The sequence below is a fragment of the Melanotaenia boesemani genome, chromosome 13 (genome assembly GCF_017639745.1).
Source record: "Melanotaenia boesemani isolate fMelBoe1 chromosome 13, fMelBoe1.pri, whole genome shotgun sequence".
Taxonomy (NCBI): Eukaryota; Metazoa; Chordata; class Actinopteri; order Atheriniformes; family Melanotaeniidae; genus Melanotaenia; species Melanotaenia boesemani.
Window position 1 is genome coordinate 27,613,579 of NC_055694.1, and position 18,403 is coordinate 27,631,981.

At 39.3% G+C, this 18,403-nt stretch overlaps 1 protein-coding gene across 1 annotated transcript in view; it reads right to left on the reverse strand.

The window, feature by feature from the left end:
- Window positions 1–428: 428 nt before the first annotated feature.
- The window catches only part of LOC121651147 (kelch domain-containing protein 8B-like), a 194,472-nt gene continuing 176,497 nt past the window's right edge, over window positions 429–18,403 (reverse strand). The window contains exons 4-5 of the mRNA XM_042003081.1: window positions 14,675–14,776; window positions 429–1,942 (exon numbers count right to left, since the gene is read on the reverse strand). Coding sequence (XP_041859015.1) covers window positions 1,746–1,942; window positions 14,675–14,776 — 299 coding nt within the window. The 3' untranslated portion in view covers window positions 429–1,745. The remainder of the gene's footprint in view (window positions 1,943–14,674; window positions 14,777–18,403) is intronic.

The following is an 18,403-nucleotide window of genomic DNA, read 5'->3' on the forward strand; positions in this document are numbered from 1 at the left end:
TCAGTGGACAGACCTTTTTGTAAGGTTTCCATATCTTTTTTCTTTAATGACACTCTAACTCTAGTCCCTAATAAACATGCATTTTACTTATCTTGGTTTCTGTTAGAGGGCATGTTTAGCCACAATAACAAATACATCAGTTACTCTGCAATACGAATAAACCAAATTCACAGAAGCTTGATCTTCTATGCAGCTCAACCATAGTTGTGGTGACGAGTGGTTACATTTGTGGGTTTAATTAATAGACACGCTATGACTTCTATAAGGTCTGGTGAGCTGATAATAAACTAACTAATAACTGACTAATAAATTACACCTCAGTTGCTGTTTCTGTATGTGGTACAGACCATATGATGTGTAACCAATTTAGGAAATTAATTAAATATTTTTCACAAAAATTAGTAAAGAATTAGCACCATGTACAATATTTCTATTCGACATAAATAAAGTTACATGTTGACTTAACAGGAAACGTAACATTTTGTTGCTGTTCATCTTAATATTTAGCAAATTAGATAGCAAGAGCTGTTTAAGGACACTGGGGTAAACAATAAATTGTCTTTTTTTAAGCCAACAGATATGAAGATGTTATACTCGAGCTAAGAAAAAACTGCAGTGTAAGAATTGTAGCTGTGATATTGCACTTTGTATTACACCAGCAATGTGCCAGGAAGGAAATGACCAAAACAAGTTAATAATAATCAAAACAGTTACAGATATGAAGCGCATAAATTTCTTCTAGTCTATTCTCGCTAAACCCTCTAAACTGCTGTAAAAGTTTGGGGTTATCAACTTGAGGTGCTCAAATTTCACCATGTAGCTGTCATTGCATTAAAAATTGCAAAAGCTGATTTGTTTAGGATGCCTCAGTGCAGCAAGTAACTCTGCATTCAATCCAAGAGCAAAGTCAAGCCTGCTTTGGTGTAAGTGACAGACTGCTGTGGTGCACAGATGGTGAGATTTGTATCAAAGTGAGACAAGTTCAACCACAATGATGGTGGTTGAGATCAGCCGCTGTGGATGGAGTTCTCACTGGCAGCGGCTTGACTTGCTTGGGATGTGAAAGCATGTTCCAGACCACCGTTGTCAACACTGTGGTAGTGGCTGTTAGCAGCTGCAATGCTCACACACACATCAGTGCAACAAAAACAACAAAAGCAATAACAGACATTCACATTCCCAGAACAACACCTTCTAAAACTCAGAGTGTTGTTTTTAAGTCATAGAAAAGTGTCCGAGCGTGATGTCGCTGCAGAAGTCAGACGACACTGCTGCAAAGAAGAAAAGACTCAGATATGGCCCTGTGTTCCTTTAAGATCCAGAAAAGTACCCTGCTTTTTTCTGAAAAAGGCGTGTTGTTTCTTCAGACACTGTTTTTTTTTTTTTTTTTTTTTTTTTTTTTTTGCTTTCCTCTGATTTCCCCAGAGTTAGAAAAAACAAAAACAAAAATCTGTCAGTTTTCTCTCCTCAGCGGCCCAATTGAACATCCTTTATCATGTATTTGTCCAACTATGTCACAAAATTTTCTGCAACTTCCATCTGGAAATCCTTGTTGAGTGTCATCCCACAGCATCATCCCATCCCAGGAACAAGACAAATCCATCAGCTGGACATGAAGGTAAAATGATTATGTCTGATCTGTGGATCCAATCCACCTGTACGTGTCAGATTTTCCGTTCCTACATGAATCAAGGCCAGTTTGCATTTATTCCTATGTTTATGAGAGATTGTGTGTGTGTCATATGTCACACTGTTTCCTGTAAGCAGAGAGATTCCACAACATTGCTGGGTCCCTGGGCGACTCCCCCAATCACAAAGAGCATGCTGTTTGTCTGCAGGAGAGCAGAGGAGCAACGTGCAGTGGGCATGGGCGCCATGTACTCCCAGCGCCGCTTCACTGGGTTGTAGCTTTCCACTGAGCCCAATGGTGACGGCTCATTTCCTGCAAAATGGAGAGAAACATGTTATGATGACAGAAGTTATGTTTCAAATGCAGGAATTAGCCTCTTATAAAGGGGAGATCACTGGTCAGTGGACAGTATGAAAATCAATTTAACCCCAATTACATTACTGTAGAGCTGAAGACAATTTTTTCTGCTTGCTGCAGATGAAGGAAAGTCTGGGGCTTTGACGGTTAAGTTTGGTGAATTTTGTAGTAATTATTCAGGAAGAAAATGCTCATACCTGACTCTATGATCTCACATTTTCAAAAACAACATATGATAATAAGTTTGCATGCACGACTGTTTCGACTCAGCCACACGTGCTCTGAGCTGATATGCACCAAGAGTAACGCTTCCTGGCAATGTGATGAAGAATCCCCATGAGTCAACTCCTTCCAGTCACAAACTAAAATAGTCTGTCTAGATATGATACAATCCAGCTACTGTGTAGGAAAGATTAATAGCTGCAGCTCAGAGTGGAAATGTAGGGCCTCATTAACTAATGCTAGTTCATTTATATAGACAACAATGACTTTCAGCTGTTGTGAATCAGTTTCAAAAAAAGGATAAAACTATTTTTGGGGTGTATTTCTGGCTGAGATTGCAGCCTCTGGGGTGAATGTTTCCCACAGCAGCGGCTGACTGACATCTGAGCGAGTATTGCTTGGAGAGGTGCTGTCAGCTGTCATGTTGCACTTCTGACTGGAAAACATCTTCAACACTGTACCATATGAATGCTGCTACAGATGTTTCATTAACTTTTTCCCTCACATAGTCTGGGTTTAACCACAATCAAAGGCCTTTGGCATTTTATATTTGAGCAATCAGTGAGTTTAACATGGCATCCCATTTCAATCACAATTATTTTATTTTTGAAAAAAATCAAGATTGGTGGAGCAAAATCAGACATTTATTCTCTATTTTTCATTCTTGTCTGTAGTTTGTCATAACCTGTAGCCTACTTTCTAAACAATACATGTTCAGTGCTCATTGTTTTTGACATGATTGTCTCCACATGGTCTGAGTCTGATGCCAGGGCTCTATGTTTTCAAATCCCTGGCTGCTTATTTTTGCTATCATCTGCCATATCACAGAGCAGATTGCAGGTTTTTGTCATAAATGTACAGAATATAGCTAATGCAGCAGTTGTATTGTGACACATTCCAGCTCACATTTAAAGGGATATAATTCAATAATGTTCAGTCAACACAGGCAGTGGTGAGGAATCCAGGAAAAATGCTCAGAAACACTGAGAGATGACCCTACTCCCATCCTGCAGAGCAGCTCGACATGCAGCCTCCCATCTGTAAAAGGACTGGAGCTCCTGCTGCTGTTGCACCATTTCTCAGTAGCTTAAATGCAAACAGGTTTGATTGCTTGAGGAGCTGCAGCTGTGTGTCGACAGCAGGCTTAATCTTGGTTCCTCTGTGCACGTTTCTTCCTTCCTACAATCATGGATCTCTGATGGTTAGCACACACTATTTTGTTCACCAGGACAGAGAAGCCCCATTTAAACCAGACCAGTTTCAGTGCTGGTTTGACGCCAGAGACCAAACCAGTTCTTTCAAATACCAAAGCTTTGGCTCCAGCACAAAGAACTGGTGCCATGCTAGAACCAACTCTTTGGTGGCCAGACCAAAGAATCCACCTTCCTTCTCTAGACCCTGTTCCTTCATTTTGAAAGGCTATGATGTCCCATTTCTTCTGGGGATCAAGTGTGTGAGATAATTACGTTTTTTTCCAGGCTGATCAGTACTCCTGTTGATTTAAATGCTTGCATCAGGTCTGAAGGTAACTAGAACTGCACCATAAAACATCAATAACATGTACAGAAGTGCTAAGCAATGACATGAAGCTCATATACAACATAGAACAATCAGTAAACAGAAGCAATGATTACAAACAATTTGTTACAAAGGTTAGTAAAACAGGAAAGAGGAATAGGTGAACTGACTTTTAGACTGAATGGAATATTATCTTACGTCAACCGAAGGCCGGAAATCATCAATAAAAGAAAGTAAAGATTTATTTAAGTTGTATTGATGCTGAATCTTCCATGACTGCATTATGTTCAATATTAAAATCCACAAACATTTCCAGCAAATCCAAAAGCTAGCTGTGTTCAAGCTTTTCTCCTGTATTCAGGTATGCATAGTATGGTAGAATGTACTTTTTTTGGCAGCATTAACTGTAATAACTAATTCAGTTTGCAAAAAACAAACAAATCAAAAAGACTTAATGGGGAATTAAAGTTGGAAAAATCTTCTATAATTACTTCAGAACTTAAATTAACTATCCCAACATAACTTAAAATAACTCTCAGCTTTGTTACATTAACATTATTTATTTATTTAACTGTTTACTCCAATTTCAAACAAAGCCAAGCTGTTAAAACATCTAAAAACAGTTAAAAAGAGAAAATATTTTTTTTATTTTATTTTTTGTTCTGGCTGCAGGTTGATTTGAAGCTTTTGGTTTGAGAATATATGTCGAAAAACTGATTCATTTCATTAATTTTACTGGATTAAAGAACACTGGGACAGACCCACACCAAGATGTTTGCAATGAAATGATAATGACACTACAGACCCAAAGGGCTTATTTCAGTCAGTATCTTTCCACCTGCAACATTTCAGGTCTCAACATGAATTCTTCCTCTTTCTATGATCTTTTCCCTCTTTTTCCCCGTTTCCGTCCTCTCCCTTTCACCTCAGGTGCAATGTTCACTGTCATTATGCATCAGGCAGCTCTAATGTGTAGCCGTTTCCATGGAGACCCACATCACAGCAAGTCCACAAATTTTATGGACGTGTGTGTGTGTGTGTGTGTGTGTGCAGCTGTCTGGGAAAACTATTATCATCATTTTGTTAGAAGAACAAAGTAGCGGTGACGCATGGGCCTTTTCAAGGCAATCCTGGCCTTTTCAGGCAGCATCGCCTTTATCATTTCATACGGAAACCCGACACGCACACACATGTATAACAATAAATAAATAAATAAATGGAAACAAAGAAGGTCTTCACAACTACATGCTCAAACGCTTCCTGTCATTGCTTTGATTCTCGACTCGCAGACGTCATTTCACCAGCGCCTCGTTTTACCCTCCTTTCCTTTTACTCCCACTCTGCTTCACCTTTACTGTCATTTACTTCTTTTTACTTTTCATATTCTATAACTCTTCTAACTCTTAGGAAGATTTTTACTTTACAGCTTTTCACCCTGCTCATCAGTCGTTCCTTCTCTGTCGCCCTCAATTATTCTTGTTAGGATTTCTCAGCACTCCAACTCAAAGTTCATAGTTTTTCCTTCACAGTTCACCAAATTGTCTTCCTTCCTGCTATATCACCCTTTCCTCTTTAACCACTTCTACACAGTTCCTTGTGCTTTTTATCATCGTAGCTGCCTCTGCTGAAGTTTGCTTTCTTCTGTGCTCAACCTTCATACCTACTGACCTGGCTGGTGTGGTGATACAAACGGGGAAAATGTAATTTCCATTGTGCTTGATGCAATAGTTGAGTTTCTCCATCAAAATATTTCAAAGACCTAAAGCAGCAAATCTAGAGTTTATATTCATTCTAGTAGCATCACATACAGTCATTTATGGAGCCCTTAAGGAAAATAAATAAATAAACAAAGTAAATAAATACATCTATACCCTCGACATGTTAACAGATATTCTTCTAGTTTTTCATTGTTGGTTCTGATGACTTTGGGTGTTCTGAGCTACCAGGGTTTAAACTCTCAACTTGCTTCGCCCCACAAGCTCGACATGCTTCAAGTCTTTATTCCAACCAAAACCAGCTGAAAGTCTTTGGAAAACCACTGAACATATTAAATATTTAACTATTCTGGGACATTTATCCATGGCCATTCATGAAAAACATCATTTAGTTTTTTTCCCCTATTTTCCTCTTTTTTTGTCGTGTCCAGTCTTCACTGTTCACCTGTCCCTGACCTCCTGCTGCTTCTGTTGTCTCACAGAAACAAGACACCAACACAGCAGCTCAGGTCAAATAAAAACCACAACATACCCACTGTGCAGCACGTGGTTCTGTCCCTGCCATTAATGTCATTACATCTGTCTTCGTAGTATTTATCATATTTTAGCAGTTAATGCACTCATCCTTGGTTTGCCTCCAGTTCTTTCTAGCTTTGAGATATGTTATCAGCTGACTAAATATTATTCAGTAAAAGCTGCGCTTACATAAATTATTGTCCAGTCAGGATAAAAATGTCTCAAACGCCTCTAGACAAGTGAATGAATGATCTGATCATCACTAAAATGCAACCACACTTAATCTGTTTTATTGTTGGAGAACTTCAAAGTGTTGAGAATTATTCAAGATCTTTAGAGTAAATTCAGTGAGGACAGGTCTTTCCCAGCAGTTTTAGCTTTACACCAACTTTTCATCTGTTTCTTAACATGGAACAGAGTAAACTGACCTGTAAGCTAGAGCATTTTGGTGCTGCATGATGACTCCAGTATTGCAGGGAGGAGCTGGTTTAATGTCAGGAAAAACAAAAGAAAATGAAAAAAGAACACGGGGTCTTGCAGTGACAACAGCTCCAGTGATTTTTTTTTTTTTTTTTATCTGGATGTGTATTTATTAAAGAAAATTATGTTAGGTGTTGGTTTACCTTGTGCTAGCTTTGACCCTTTGCTGTAATCTTCATGTGACTGAGTGAGCTAATGGTAGGCATACTGCTGTGGAATTGTGGCTTCATGTTTGTATAATGACAGGATGTTTGTAGCAGCATGTTTGTCAGATGACTGACATCGGAGATCCTGCCCAGTCTGCAGGACCTGACTTAAAACCCACAGGAGTGGACCCCTGAAAACTTGACTATTAAACTATAAAGAACTGCTAGGCTCTTCATTTCTCCTTTAGTCACAGTTTCATGGGTGTGTTGAACTAGTCTAAGTTATTTAAACATGCCCAGAACACAGCACCTGCTAAATATGGTAGCTGCAGTTACATGTGGTTTACTGACAGTGCATTCATGACAAATGGAAATTAAAATTTCCAACTATTGGAAAAAAAAAAGAATGTCAACTAAAGTTTTTGTTAGAATATAAGATATATAAAAATGTAAGAAATTGCTTATGATGACATTGGGTTTACAAAGCAAAAAACCAATAAGTTTCAACTCCTGCACTTTCACCACTGCACAGAGGTGCAGTGAAAGATCATCTGAAGCTGATATAGGCTGAATAACTTAAACCAGACTGATTACCTATGCCATATGCTGAAATATAAGGTAGCTAAATCAAAACACCCGAGTTGTTTTTTGAATTTATGGTAGTAACTTCAGACATCCAAAATAAATGCTTTCAAGCATGATAAAAGTAATCTTTAGATATTATAACCTACGTACAGAAGCCAGGCGTGGTTGTGCGTCCATGTTTTTTAACAGCGTTTTCTCATGATAAACAGATCATTTATCTTCTCAAGAGGGCAGAAACCTATCCCAGCTGTTCCTAGTCCATCACAAAGCCTCACAGAGAGACTAACATTCATTTAGACTCCTAGTGAGAATTTAGAGACTCAAATCTGCCTGACATGCACGTCTTTGGACTATGGGAAGCCTGGACAGAACCAACTCATACATGGGGAGAACATGCAAACTCCACAGGTTCCCTCCAAAGCCTTCTTGTAGCGTTTAAGAATGATAAAAAAAAAATAATAAAAAAAAAAGTAAGTATGAAGAGTAATAAATTATATTGATTTTATTGTGTGTTTGTGGTTTACTGGGAGCAGTGCTGGTTTCCAGTCTAAATGCTGCAGGTATCAAGGACCTGCAATAGCTCCTTCATGGTTTGGGTGAAGCAGTCTGCCTCTCCCTCCCCACCGGTGGGTCCAAGCCACAGAACTCTACTGTACTGGAATGTCAAGCCAGCAATGGATGCAACCTGACATCAGGTCAAGGAACATCCATCACCGATCAGTACACCTGACTATACTAGTATAAAGTATGACAAAGGCTGAAATCCACTCAGATTCAGATTCAGATTAAGAATTAGATTCAGATTCCTCCATTAGTTAGCAAGACACACAGTGGAAAATAGAGGGAAAATGCAAGACATACAATAAGGTAAGAAAATAAGATATTTATGGAAAAAGAGAGACTAACTAAATAAATATAACTTCAATTATAATTAAACCACAGTAAAGACAGAGGATGTGCATGAGAATACATATAAGTATATATAAGCTCCCAAGTAGAAAAAAAAGTGAAAACAGCAAAACAGTGACATGGAAAGTGAGATGAAGTGGAAAACTGTGCAAGAGTCCAGTTGTTAGTCAGTTATTTATTTATTTGTCTGCAGACTAGCGGGCATTTTCTTTATTGTACATGAATCTGACAGCAGCAGGCAGAAAGGCCCTGCGGTACCTCTCCTTCCATGGGTCTGACAAGTTTTACCAAACACTCATTCACAGATTTACATTCATCAACTTTTCTTGACATAATCATTAAAATTACAATAATATTTGAGTACAGCTGCCTTCGGTTTCCGAATGTATGTCCCCTTCAAAATGACCCAACCTGACATGGAGTATTATTACAACTCTGGGGCTGACTGAGCTGTAATCAGCTGTTAGACAAAAACACTAAGTCTTGTTTTTGTTTTTTGTTTTTTTGTAAAAACGAATATACTTTTAACTCTTTGAAATGTGTTAAGTTTCATATTTGCACAGCTGAACTGAAAACAATGATCCTGAACCAGCTTTAAGCTGAACTGTCAAAACCAAAAGAAAACTGCTTAACACACAGATTATTGGGATCAACAGTGTACAAACCTTCAAAACAAAGTTGAATCTTTTTAATTGGGTTAACTTTTCTGTCCATGTTAAACATGCAAAATGTTACGTTCTTAACTTTTAATTGTCCCACTGTCTAGACTGTGTGCACACACACAGTGTGACATCATTATAGATAGTCCTTGTGGATTTTTTATTTTTTTTTCATTTCCCAAGACAAAAGCCAAAGACTGGGAAATGTGCCATGTCTCACAAACCCAAAATATAATCATGGATTAGACGGCGAGCCAACCTCACATCTGACACACACAGAAAAATATATATTTTTACCTCTTCACACTCCTTCACTCAGTCATTTCCACACAAGTGTGTATATGCACACGCACAAACACACACACACACACAGACACATTTCTGTCGTTTTAATCCTCTTTTTTTCATTCTCTGAGCCACCTGCTGAATCCTCGGTCTCTCAGCAGGATAAGATTGGCATTCTCCTCTCTTCCTCACGTGCTCAAAGACACAGTTTGAGCAGCTGTCAGGCCACATTACTGACCATCACTCTGAGCTCCAAACATAGAAGAACCTGCTAAGTTGTATTAGGTCTACACGAGGATGTGTTAAAGTAAAACTGACAGTAGTTTCAGCCAATATTAAAACAGTTGAAGCAGCTGAATTCTGAAATGTGACTAAATGTAGTGCATTTTGGTCAACATGTTTATGACGAGATCACAGAGGGAACTGTTTGTCTCTCTTGTCAGACTCTAGAGAAGTCGGATGTGTTACTGGAAGCAAAAGCAGGCTTTTAAAATGCAAGTAAACATGTTTGTCTGATCGTAATTGTACAAAGTCAAAGCTCTTACGGCTGTAATAACACGGCCAGATAATGTGATTAAGGATCAAATTATTTTTGCATGATATGCTGAACTGAAATAATTTTTCAGTGGCTGCACAGTTCCATTATTTACCAGTGAAAGAGTGTATGTAAATGCAGCTGAATTCCAAATAATAATGCTGTCTTTGACATATTCTGTTTGAAATCTTAACTGGACAACTCAACTATTCATGAAGCCTTAGCAAGTGAAGAGGATACACATTTGAAATCACATTGTAAGGCTAAAGGTAGACTCTTTGTGGCATGTCATAAATCACTGAGCTGAGAAGCTGGCAAACACTAAAAATGTTGTTAACCCTTTAATGTTTGCACTAAGAAAAAAGGGCAAAAAATGTTCTTAGCATTTTGCCTTTTCTTTTAAACAATAATGCTTTGTGACAAATGGTTGAGATTTTTATTTAAATTCATTAAAGTCACTGAAAATGTTGCTCTACCAAACAGAAGAGGTCTCTTAAAAGGTCTTTTAGATCATCACGTTAAAAATGTTGATTTGCTATGGAATTAAATACCCAATATGGCATGTATTGACATACACTCACTGGTTACTTTATTAGGTACACATGTTCAATTGTTTGTTTACACAAGCATCTAATCGGACATTTGCATTAACTCAACACATTAAGCCATGTAGACATGGTCGAGATGACTTGTTTAAGTTCAAAACGAGCATCTGAATGAGGAAGAAAGGGGATTTAAATGACTTCGAATGTGACATGGTTGCTGGTACCAGATGGGCTGGTCTGAGTTTTTCAAAAACTGGTGATCTACTAGAATTTTCACACACAAACATCTCTAGGGCTTACAATGAAGGGTCCAAAGAAGTCTGGAAAAACATGTCTTGTTCAGGTCAGAGGGGAATGGGCAGGCTGGTTTGAGAAGAAAGGCAACAGTAACTCAACAGTAATGAGCACTGGTTCCTACCAAGGTCTGAGAATAGCATCTCTGAATACACACGTCCAGCCTTGAAGCAGATGGACTTCAGCAGCAGAAGACCACACCAGCTAAGAACAGGAAACTGAGGCTACAATTCACACACACTCATCAAAACTGAAGATGAACATGAGAAATGATAAATGACAAACGTTGCCTGGAGTATGAATGAGTCTATGACTCAACTTCAGCTGATATTCAGATGGTAGGGTCAGAATATGACAAAAAAACATGAAAGTATAGATTCATCCTGCCTTGTGTCAGTGGTTTAGACTTCTGCTGGTGGTGTAACAGTTTGGGAACATTTTCTTGGCACACTTTGCTCAGTACCAATGTGGCCTGGTTTAACCTCCACTGTCTACCTGAGTAATGTTTCTGACCATGTCCATCCCTTTATGACCACAGTGTAGCATCTTCTGATACTTCCAGCAGGATAAAGCACCATGTCTTAAAGCTCAAATCATCTCTAGTTGATTTCTTGAGCATGACAATGAGTTCACTGGACTTTTTAGGGTGTGCTGGAACGGGAGATTGTCATTGTGGATGTTTAGCTGACAAATCTGCAGCAACTGTGCTATCATGCTCTCATGTCTATATGGAGCCAAACCTCTGATGAAGATTTCTAACACACTTTTAAATCTATGGCACCAAGAATCAAGGCAGTTCTGAAGGAAAAGAGAGTCAAACATGGTACTAGCCAGTACCTAATAAAGTGGCTAGTTAGAGTAGATCAGAAAAATAACATCCATCAGTTCTTTATGCAGAATGAGACATAATGCTTGTGTGGTACTGCTGTTTGTAACAATAATGGCTTTTGAATAGATTTTGGCGGACAGTTTGAGATTTATTACCTGTGTCTGTAAATATGTATATTAACTTTATTTTAGATTTTTTTTTTCTTTTTTTTCAGGCACTCAAAAGAGTTTGCCTAACAATGATGTCATCACCGGAAAAAAGGGGCAAAAAAAGCTGAACACTGATTAATTCGTAGCATTGCTCATGCTCTCTTCACACTATATTTCCTTTAATAAGTACAGAGCAGCCAAGGAGAAAATGGAAAGTTAATAGAGAATTAATTTGCTTCTGTGATGGGATGTTAGCGGTAAATGAGAGTTGTGGTGTTTGATTTGTTAGCAGGGAAGGGGTGATGAATATTATTGTAGGTTTGTTGTCAGTAAAAGGCACAGACGTGATTTTAGCCCTATAAACGCCAATTCATAAGTTCCACTTGTAGCTGATGTTTTGATCCCAGGTGTAAAGACTTTCAAAAACAGGGACAGTGTTGTGCATGAACACATTCATATGTTTATTTTTCTGTGAATGCTATAAGAAACGCAACGCATTTGTAAACAAAGAACTTAAACATGAACTGTTATGTGAAGTCCTGTAACATTAACTGCCTACATTTTCACCAGTGATACGCCGACTTCACACTACATTACCCACCATGCATTGCACACTCTAGCATAACAAACCGGTGCAGCCCCACTCTGAAATGGCAAGTGGAGGTGAAAAGAGAGTAGCTGCAGATGCAACGTATGCATCAATGCTTTGTGTGCTTATCATTACTTACGGTTTTTGATGAGTGTTTCATTGTCTTTCATTGTCTTTTTTTTTTTTTTTCTCAAGTCGTTTCCTCTGCTGCAGCAGCAGTTTCGTGATCAGCACACAAAAAGTAAATTAACCAGCAGATTTTCATCCTGCGTTTCCGTCAACACATCCCAGAGAACAGGAGACCTTTCCAGCTGATGTGCTTCTGACTGACCGTGGTTTCGATATATTTGGTACCTGCCGACATGTTCTTGTCCCTGGGGTGCAGAGCCTTGGTGTGTTTTTGCCTGGGGTGGTCGGGCCCCGCCGGGTTTCTGGGCGGGGCTCTGCTGGGGGAATGGGTGGCCCTTGGGCCTGTGGGGTGCCTGCCCTCCGTGCGGCCCGCCCCGTGGTGCCTGGCGCCCACTGGGCCTGCTCACCATCGCCCTGTGCTGCCCGGTGCCCCTGCCCCATTACGCCAGGGGGCTCCAGTCTGGGGACCCCTCTGCTCTGGTCTGAGTGGGCCGCTGCTCTGTCTGCTTTGGCTGTCCTGGGCTTGGTGCTCTGTGGACATGCTGGGCCTTTGGGGCCTCGGGCTCCCCCCGTCCCCCACGGATGCTTCAGGGTGCAGCGTGATCACGCCCCCTTGCAAACATACATTTTTTCATTGTTGCATGGCCACACACGTTCACACGTGCATGCTCACAAATTTGCACGTCTCTCCATCTGCTTCTGACTAGATGTTGCTGATATTTGTGTGTTGGTACATTTCTCTGCAGATATGTTTGATGACTACTGTTCACTCTTCCTCTATCTCCCTGTCAGGTTCAGTACTGACATATAAAAACTAAAGAAAATAAGATTACAATAAAAATAATAAAAATATCAAGGGCAGTCATGTATATATCATGTCTCCCTTGGTAGAGCAAATCTGTCAAGCAAAATATGGCACACAGACCACCGTTCTGTATGTTAGGATGCTGGACAGGACAGGGTAGAAAAAAAAAAAAAATGTCCACACATGACCTGACCTTACTGAGTAAAATGACCTTGGTGTGTCCAAGAAGCAGCCACTGTACGCTGCATTTACACTCCAGTTATGTACGCTAACAGGTATGTCTGTGTCAGGCTTTGTAAAACATCCCTGCCCACATACTCCAGTGCGAGCTTTACATTGGCATGGTTGTTTGGCATTACATCCACCAGTGGGCAGTGCAGAGTTCAGAATTCACTTCTGATTTCCAACGTCAGTTGCAGACCCCAGATCATGATAATCTACATTTTCTGAGACATAAAAAAGCACAGTTGACGGCGGTGGTCTGTGCAGCCAATACATACATCATGGTCTCTTCTTTGTTCCTTTAGCTGGTTGCTGGTTGAAATGAGATATACTGTTCAACACTGCCCCAATGTTACATGGTGGTACTGCTCCATTCGCTCCACTTTGCTATGCATTTGGAGACTCTTTGAAATCTGGCTCCATCCATATACATAATGTGTATTTAATGCTTGTTCCTGGTTCATTGGTTCCTTAATTATGCCATTTACTTTAGGAACCACTGTGCCTTCCTCTTTATATAGAGTCATCATCACATTAAGTTACTACCTAAACATTCTTAGTGATGGACAACCAGAACAAGGCATGAGTGTTTGTAAATAAAAATGCACTACACGGCTGATACTGGCTCTATCATGTTACATGTGAAGACATTTTTTAAAGACAGCTGAAAAGTAAGCTACTATGTTCACAATTTAAATCAGTGATTAGTTACTGAGTGCAGATACTCAGACAGCAGGGATATTTCAGCCATGGTCAAAAATTGTACCTCTGAGTGTGGAGGTGTTTTTCCATCTCAGATCTTTCAGATACTGGATTTAAACTTTAATCTTAAAAAGAAAGAGTGACAAGATTGTGAAACATTGTGCTCAAACAATTATAAACTGTTAAACCACAAAAATTGCACTTATTTTATTCTTTTTGATAATAGGTAAGTGACAACAGGAACATGGCAAAATCTTTGTTTCACATAACAGATACAACATCTGTGATCAGCCATTAGCTAGTCTCTTCATCACCTCCTGGTCTCTTTTTTTTGTGTTTTTTTTTTTTTTTTTTGTTTTATGCTCATTGTTTCATTCATTCTTTTAATATCTGTAAATATAGGGTAGTGGTAGCCTACTAGTTACAGAGGTGGACTTGGGTCTGTAGAACCTGGGTTCAAGTCCTGGGCTGGCAACTAAGCCACTGTGGGTCCCTGAGCAAGGCCCTCAACCCCTGACTGCTCCCCGGGCGCTGGAATCTGGCAGCCCACTGCTCCTAACTAGGATGGGTTAAATGCAGCTTTATTAATCCCACCTTTGGATTAATAAAGTTTAACAAAAAATATATATAAACAAATTTAAAAATATATATGCAATGAAAGACTAGCCCCATTTGAACTGTTTCGGAGTGGCTTTAACACACCATTTTGGATCAAATCAAACGTGAGTGAGTACAAATCTGTAATTCAGAAAAGATTTAGTCATTCGGTGGGATAAGTGGTTGTTCTGCATCTCAAAACAGCCCAATATTAAAATGAGTGAAAGGAATATGTTTACAAATAAAAGGTGCTGACCTAAACCGCCGGCGACGATGACCCTTCCACCCAGGCATCCTGCCACAAAGTCGGCTCTTTTCTCCCTCATCCTGGATGTTCGCGTGGGTTTGATCCAGATCCCTGCCAAACATGAGAGAGCAAGAGGTTTTGCCAGGGATTTTAAAGCAGGTCAGTGAAATGCTGGAAAGAATGAAACATTTAAATCGTCAAGGTTGTAGACATTACATCATTACAAGTTGCTGTTTTAAAATATAATGAAAAAAGAAAAATTCTTTGTTCTCTTTTTAAGTCTGTGAAGCTCTTTTTTCATATTTTTCTGTTTTCATATGGAAAACAGAAAAATAGCACTTCTTTAAAAGAGTGCATTTCCAAGCTTGTCAGATAATTGCTGTAACACATGGGTAATGGAAGAATGTACATTGTCTAAGTTTCCATCATGTTTGCTGACAGTCTTGGCTTTTCCTGCATCGCTGTTGTAGTTTTTAAACCCCCACTCCCTTAAAATATCTTAATAGACTGCTGGTAGACAGAGTCAGAAAGCATAAAGCAAAGAGAAGACCAGACAGAAAAAGATAAAAATGTATAATTCACAACAAGAGCTGCTTCAGGAGCCTCCCAGTCCCATTTCTTTCTCTGGATTGAAACCCACCAACAACAGATTAAATTTCTATATTTGAGACTGTGACACTTGGTGACACATTCCTTTCCCCACTGCTCCAAGTCTCCTCTGCTAAGAGTCTAGGAAGGAGATGAGCTGCAGAATTACACAAATAAAACAAAATAGACCAAACAACAAGAATCTAAGCTGTACAGTATAATGTAATGAGTGCAGGGTGATTAACACTGGACATGATTAATGTTTCAACGTAAATCTTGGTAGACACATGATGTTTGGGGTAGAATAATATGTAAAGTGAGCGGCGTCACGCTTTTCATGTCCTAAAATGAGTTGCAACGAAAAGAGCTGTGAAATTACAGTTTAAAAAGGAGAAATAATTATTCCACTCTGTGGTATTTGTGCGAAGCATCTCAGACATTTCATAAAGACCAGATATCGCCTTCAAAACATGAACTCAGCTTTTCCACCATAACCCCATTGGTAATAAGATTTAGTCATTTTTCTCTGTGGAGCTTGTCTGTTTCTGAAATTGAAAAATAAAGACAAGAAGTCTGCAGCTCAATAAGGTCACTGTGGGATATTGCAGAGAGACTGGCCTGGACAAACGGTATTAAATCATCATGTGTGACATGGCTGGGGTTAGAGGGAACTTGGTAGTTTATCATAGTGATCATGTGATCAGAGATCAGAGCTGATTCATTTGTACCAACTCCTGTGTTAACCAAAAACAAAACAAAACCTCAGACTCAACCAGGAAATTGCTCTGCTCTGACCACGACCAGTATAATAAAATGTGTAGCGTCATCTCCCCAAGTGGGCCCAGGCCAGGGTGGGCTGCATGGAGCATGCGTTGACTCTGCCACCCATCTGGGAAAGCGGGGTGTAAAACAGTTGATGTTCTAACAGCTTAAGGGTCTTTTCATGTTGAATGCAGAGCAGATGCTAGCTGTGAGGTGACCAAACCAGGAAGTAGCTATTTTTTCCAACTGCATAATTCAATGCAGGGTGTATCTGTCAAACCCTGAGGAAGGTGTCAAATTTACTGAGGATGGGGAGATGAACAGTAGCAGAGACAGTGTGGGCTTATGATATCTTCATGTCATGGAAGGAGTGTAAGCTCATACAGATTGGTACACTGGTACAGTGACCGCCTCCAGGTCTGCTTCAGGCTGCAAAAGGACTCATTTAAAAGCCAGTTGGGTAGAGTCAGGCAGTTTCATAAAGATGAAAAGCAGCTTCATGCAGCCATCACTCCAGGAATGTAAAGTCCAGCAATTTATCCGAGGTGGATAATTTAAGATCTGTCAGATTCTCACCGATTGGACACGTCGGTGTGTTGTCACAGAGCACCACGGTCGAGCTGAAATTATTTTTACTTCAGAGCAGAACACACAGATGACGCGCCTGACCTTGACCAGCTCAGTGCAGATTGATAATCACATTGTACAACATAAACACGTGGATGGGTTTGGAAATGGAGCATAGTGCCCACAGCGCCCATGCTAAAGTGTAACAGCTGATAGTCACTGGGCTCTGGCTTCAATGGGTTCAAAAATATTAATAATATTAATAAATAATAAAGGAAAAAAAGGTATATGGTTATTACAGTGTTTTTATCTAGTCCCCCAGTTTATTCTAATTAGTTTGATTATGGAAGTGATTCAACAGATGTTTGTCCTTAAAGATGGTGACAGTCAAACATTGAACTCCAGGGCTTTAAGTGGAAGCTCACGTGTGAATTTGTCCAATTAATCTACAGTTTGTGGGTCTGACATGGATCCTGAAGCCTCTGTGATTTTTGTGTTTTATTATCATTTAATAGTATTTATTCTCATTTATAAACTTTAAAATAAAAGACTAATTCTGTTTGTGAACTTTTAATTTACCTTTTTGTCAGTATTTTGTTAAACTTTGGATTTTATTCCATTCTTGTAACTTGCTGATTTATAAAATAACTTCAGTTTTGTCTTGGATTATTTTATATTTACTCCAAGCATACTCACACACTGGTTTGTGCATTAATGTCTTCATTCAAGACTGGTCTTCTCAATGGAAGTTTGGCTGTTTTACCCCTGGTTTGTCTACTGCAGCCCACACTGTCTTGAAAATGCTCATCAGTGTGTGATTGTATAGACAAATTGCTGCTTTCTGTATACAGAGAAGAGGTTTGAGTGTCAAGGAATAAAAAGATGCTAGATGGACCAGCAGGTTCAACTACAGGAGCACGGTGGAGGGTTTAGACGACACTCTGAGGCAGTGATGTAACGTTGAACTTACACGCTCTGACCAGAACAGGAAGCAGATCAGCGGAACTAATTTGTGCTATGATTGGTCTAAACAACTGTGTCCATATATTTGTAACATTAAGGTGGATCATTTACATTATGTGGGTTACATGTGTGAATGAAAAAGATGTGAAGCATCTTGAAGAGTGATCTCTATAATTATGGACCATTTACTATAAAAATAGTTTGATTTAGTGATGGATCTAAATTTTAGTGCTCACATACTGCAGGTTGACATGGAGACACTGAGAGGTAAACACAGTAATGCATCACAACCTTCTGTTTGAATTGCAGGACAAAAGGTCACCCTGGATAAATCCAAGAAGCACTTTAAGTAGAGACGGAGGACGCTGCAGCCTGGTAGATGCATCATGATAGAAGATGGAAGTGTTGATCAAAGGACAGATGGATGAATGAGCAAATGAAATCCTATTCTACAGCATGATAATGTCTCATGTTGTCTTCCAGCTTTACACCACTGTAAGGTTAAACATAGTAGGTATCTCAACTGAAAAGTTAGGTGAGAACCAAGCTCGGACAAATATGGTTTAAATCCACAAGATGAAAAAAGTGTTGTCCAGAGCTGTTCTTTTTATCAGTTGTGGAACTGCTGTAAAAGAATAATATCACATCATTACCCAGGAGAAAAAGTGAAATCACAGTGCTAGAAATTTTCATTTTTTTCATCTTGTTGTTATTGACTTTTAACAACAGAGACAAAGCTGAAAGGAAAAAATGTGCAACGATTAGATGTCCCTCTTTTAAAGATTCAGAAACTTGGCAAAATTAGTAGATTTTGATTTCCAATAAATGGTGAAAAGCTCTGGGAGAGGAGAAGACGGG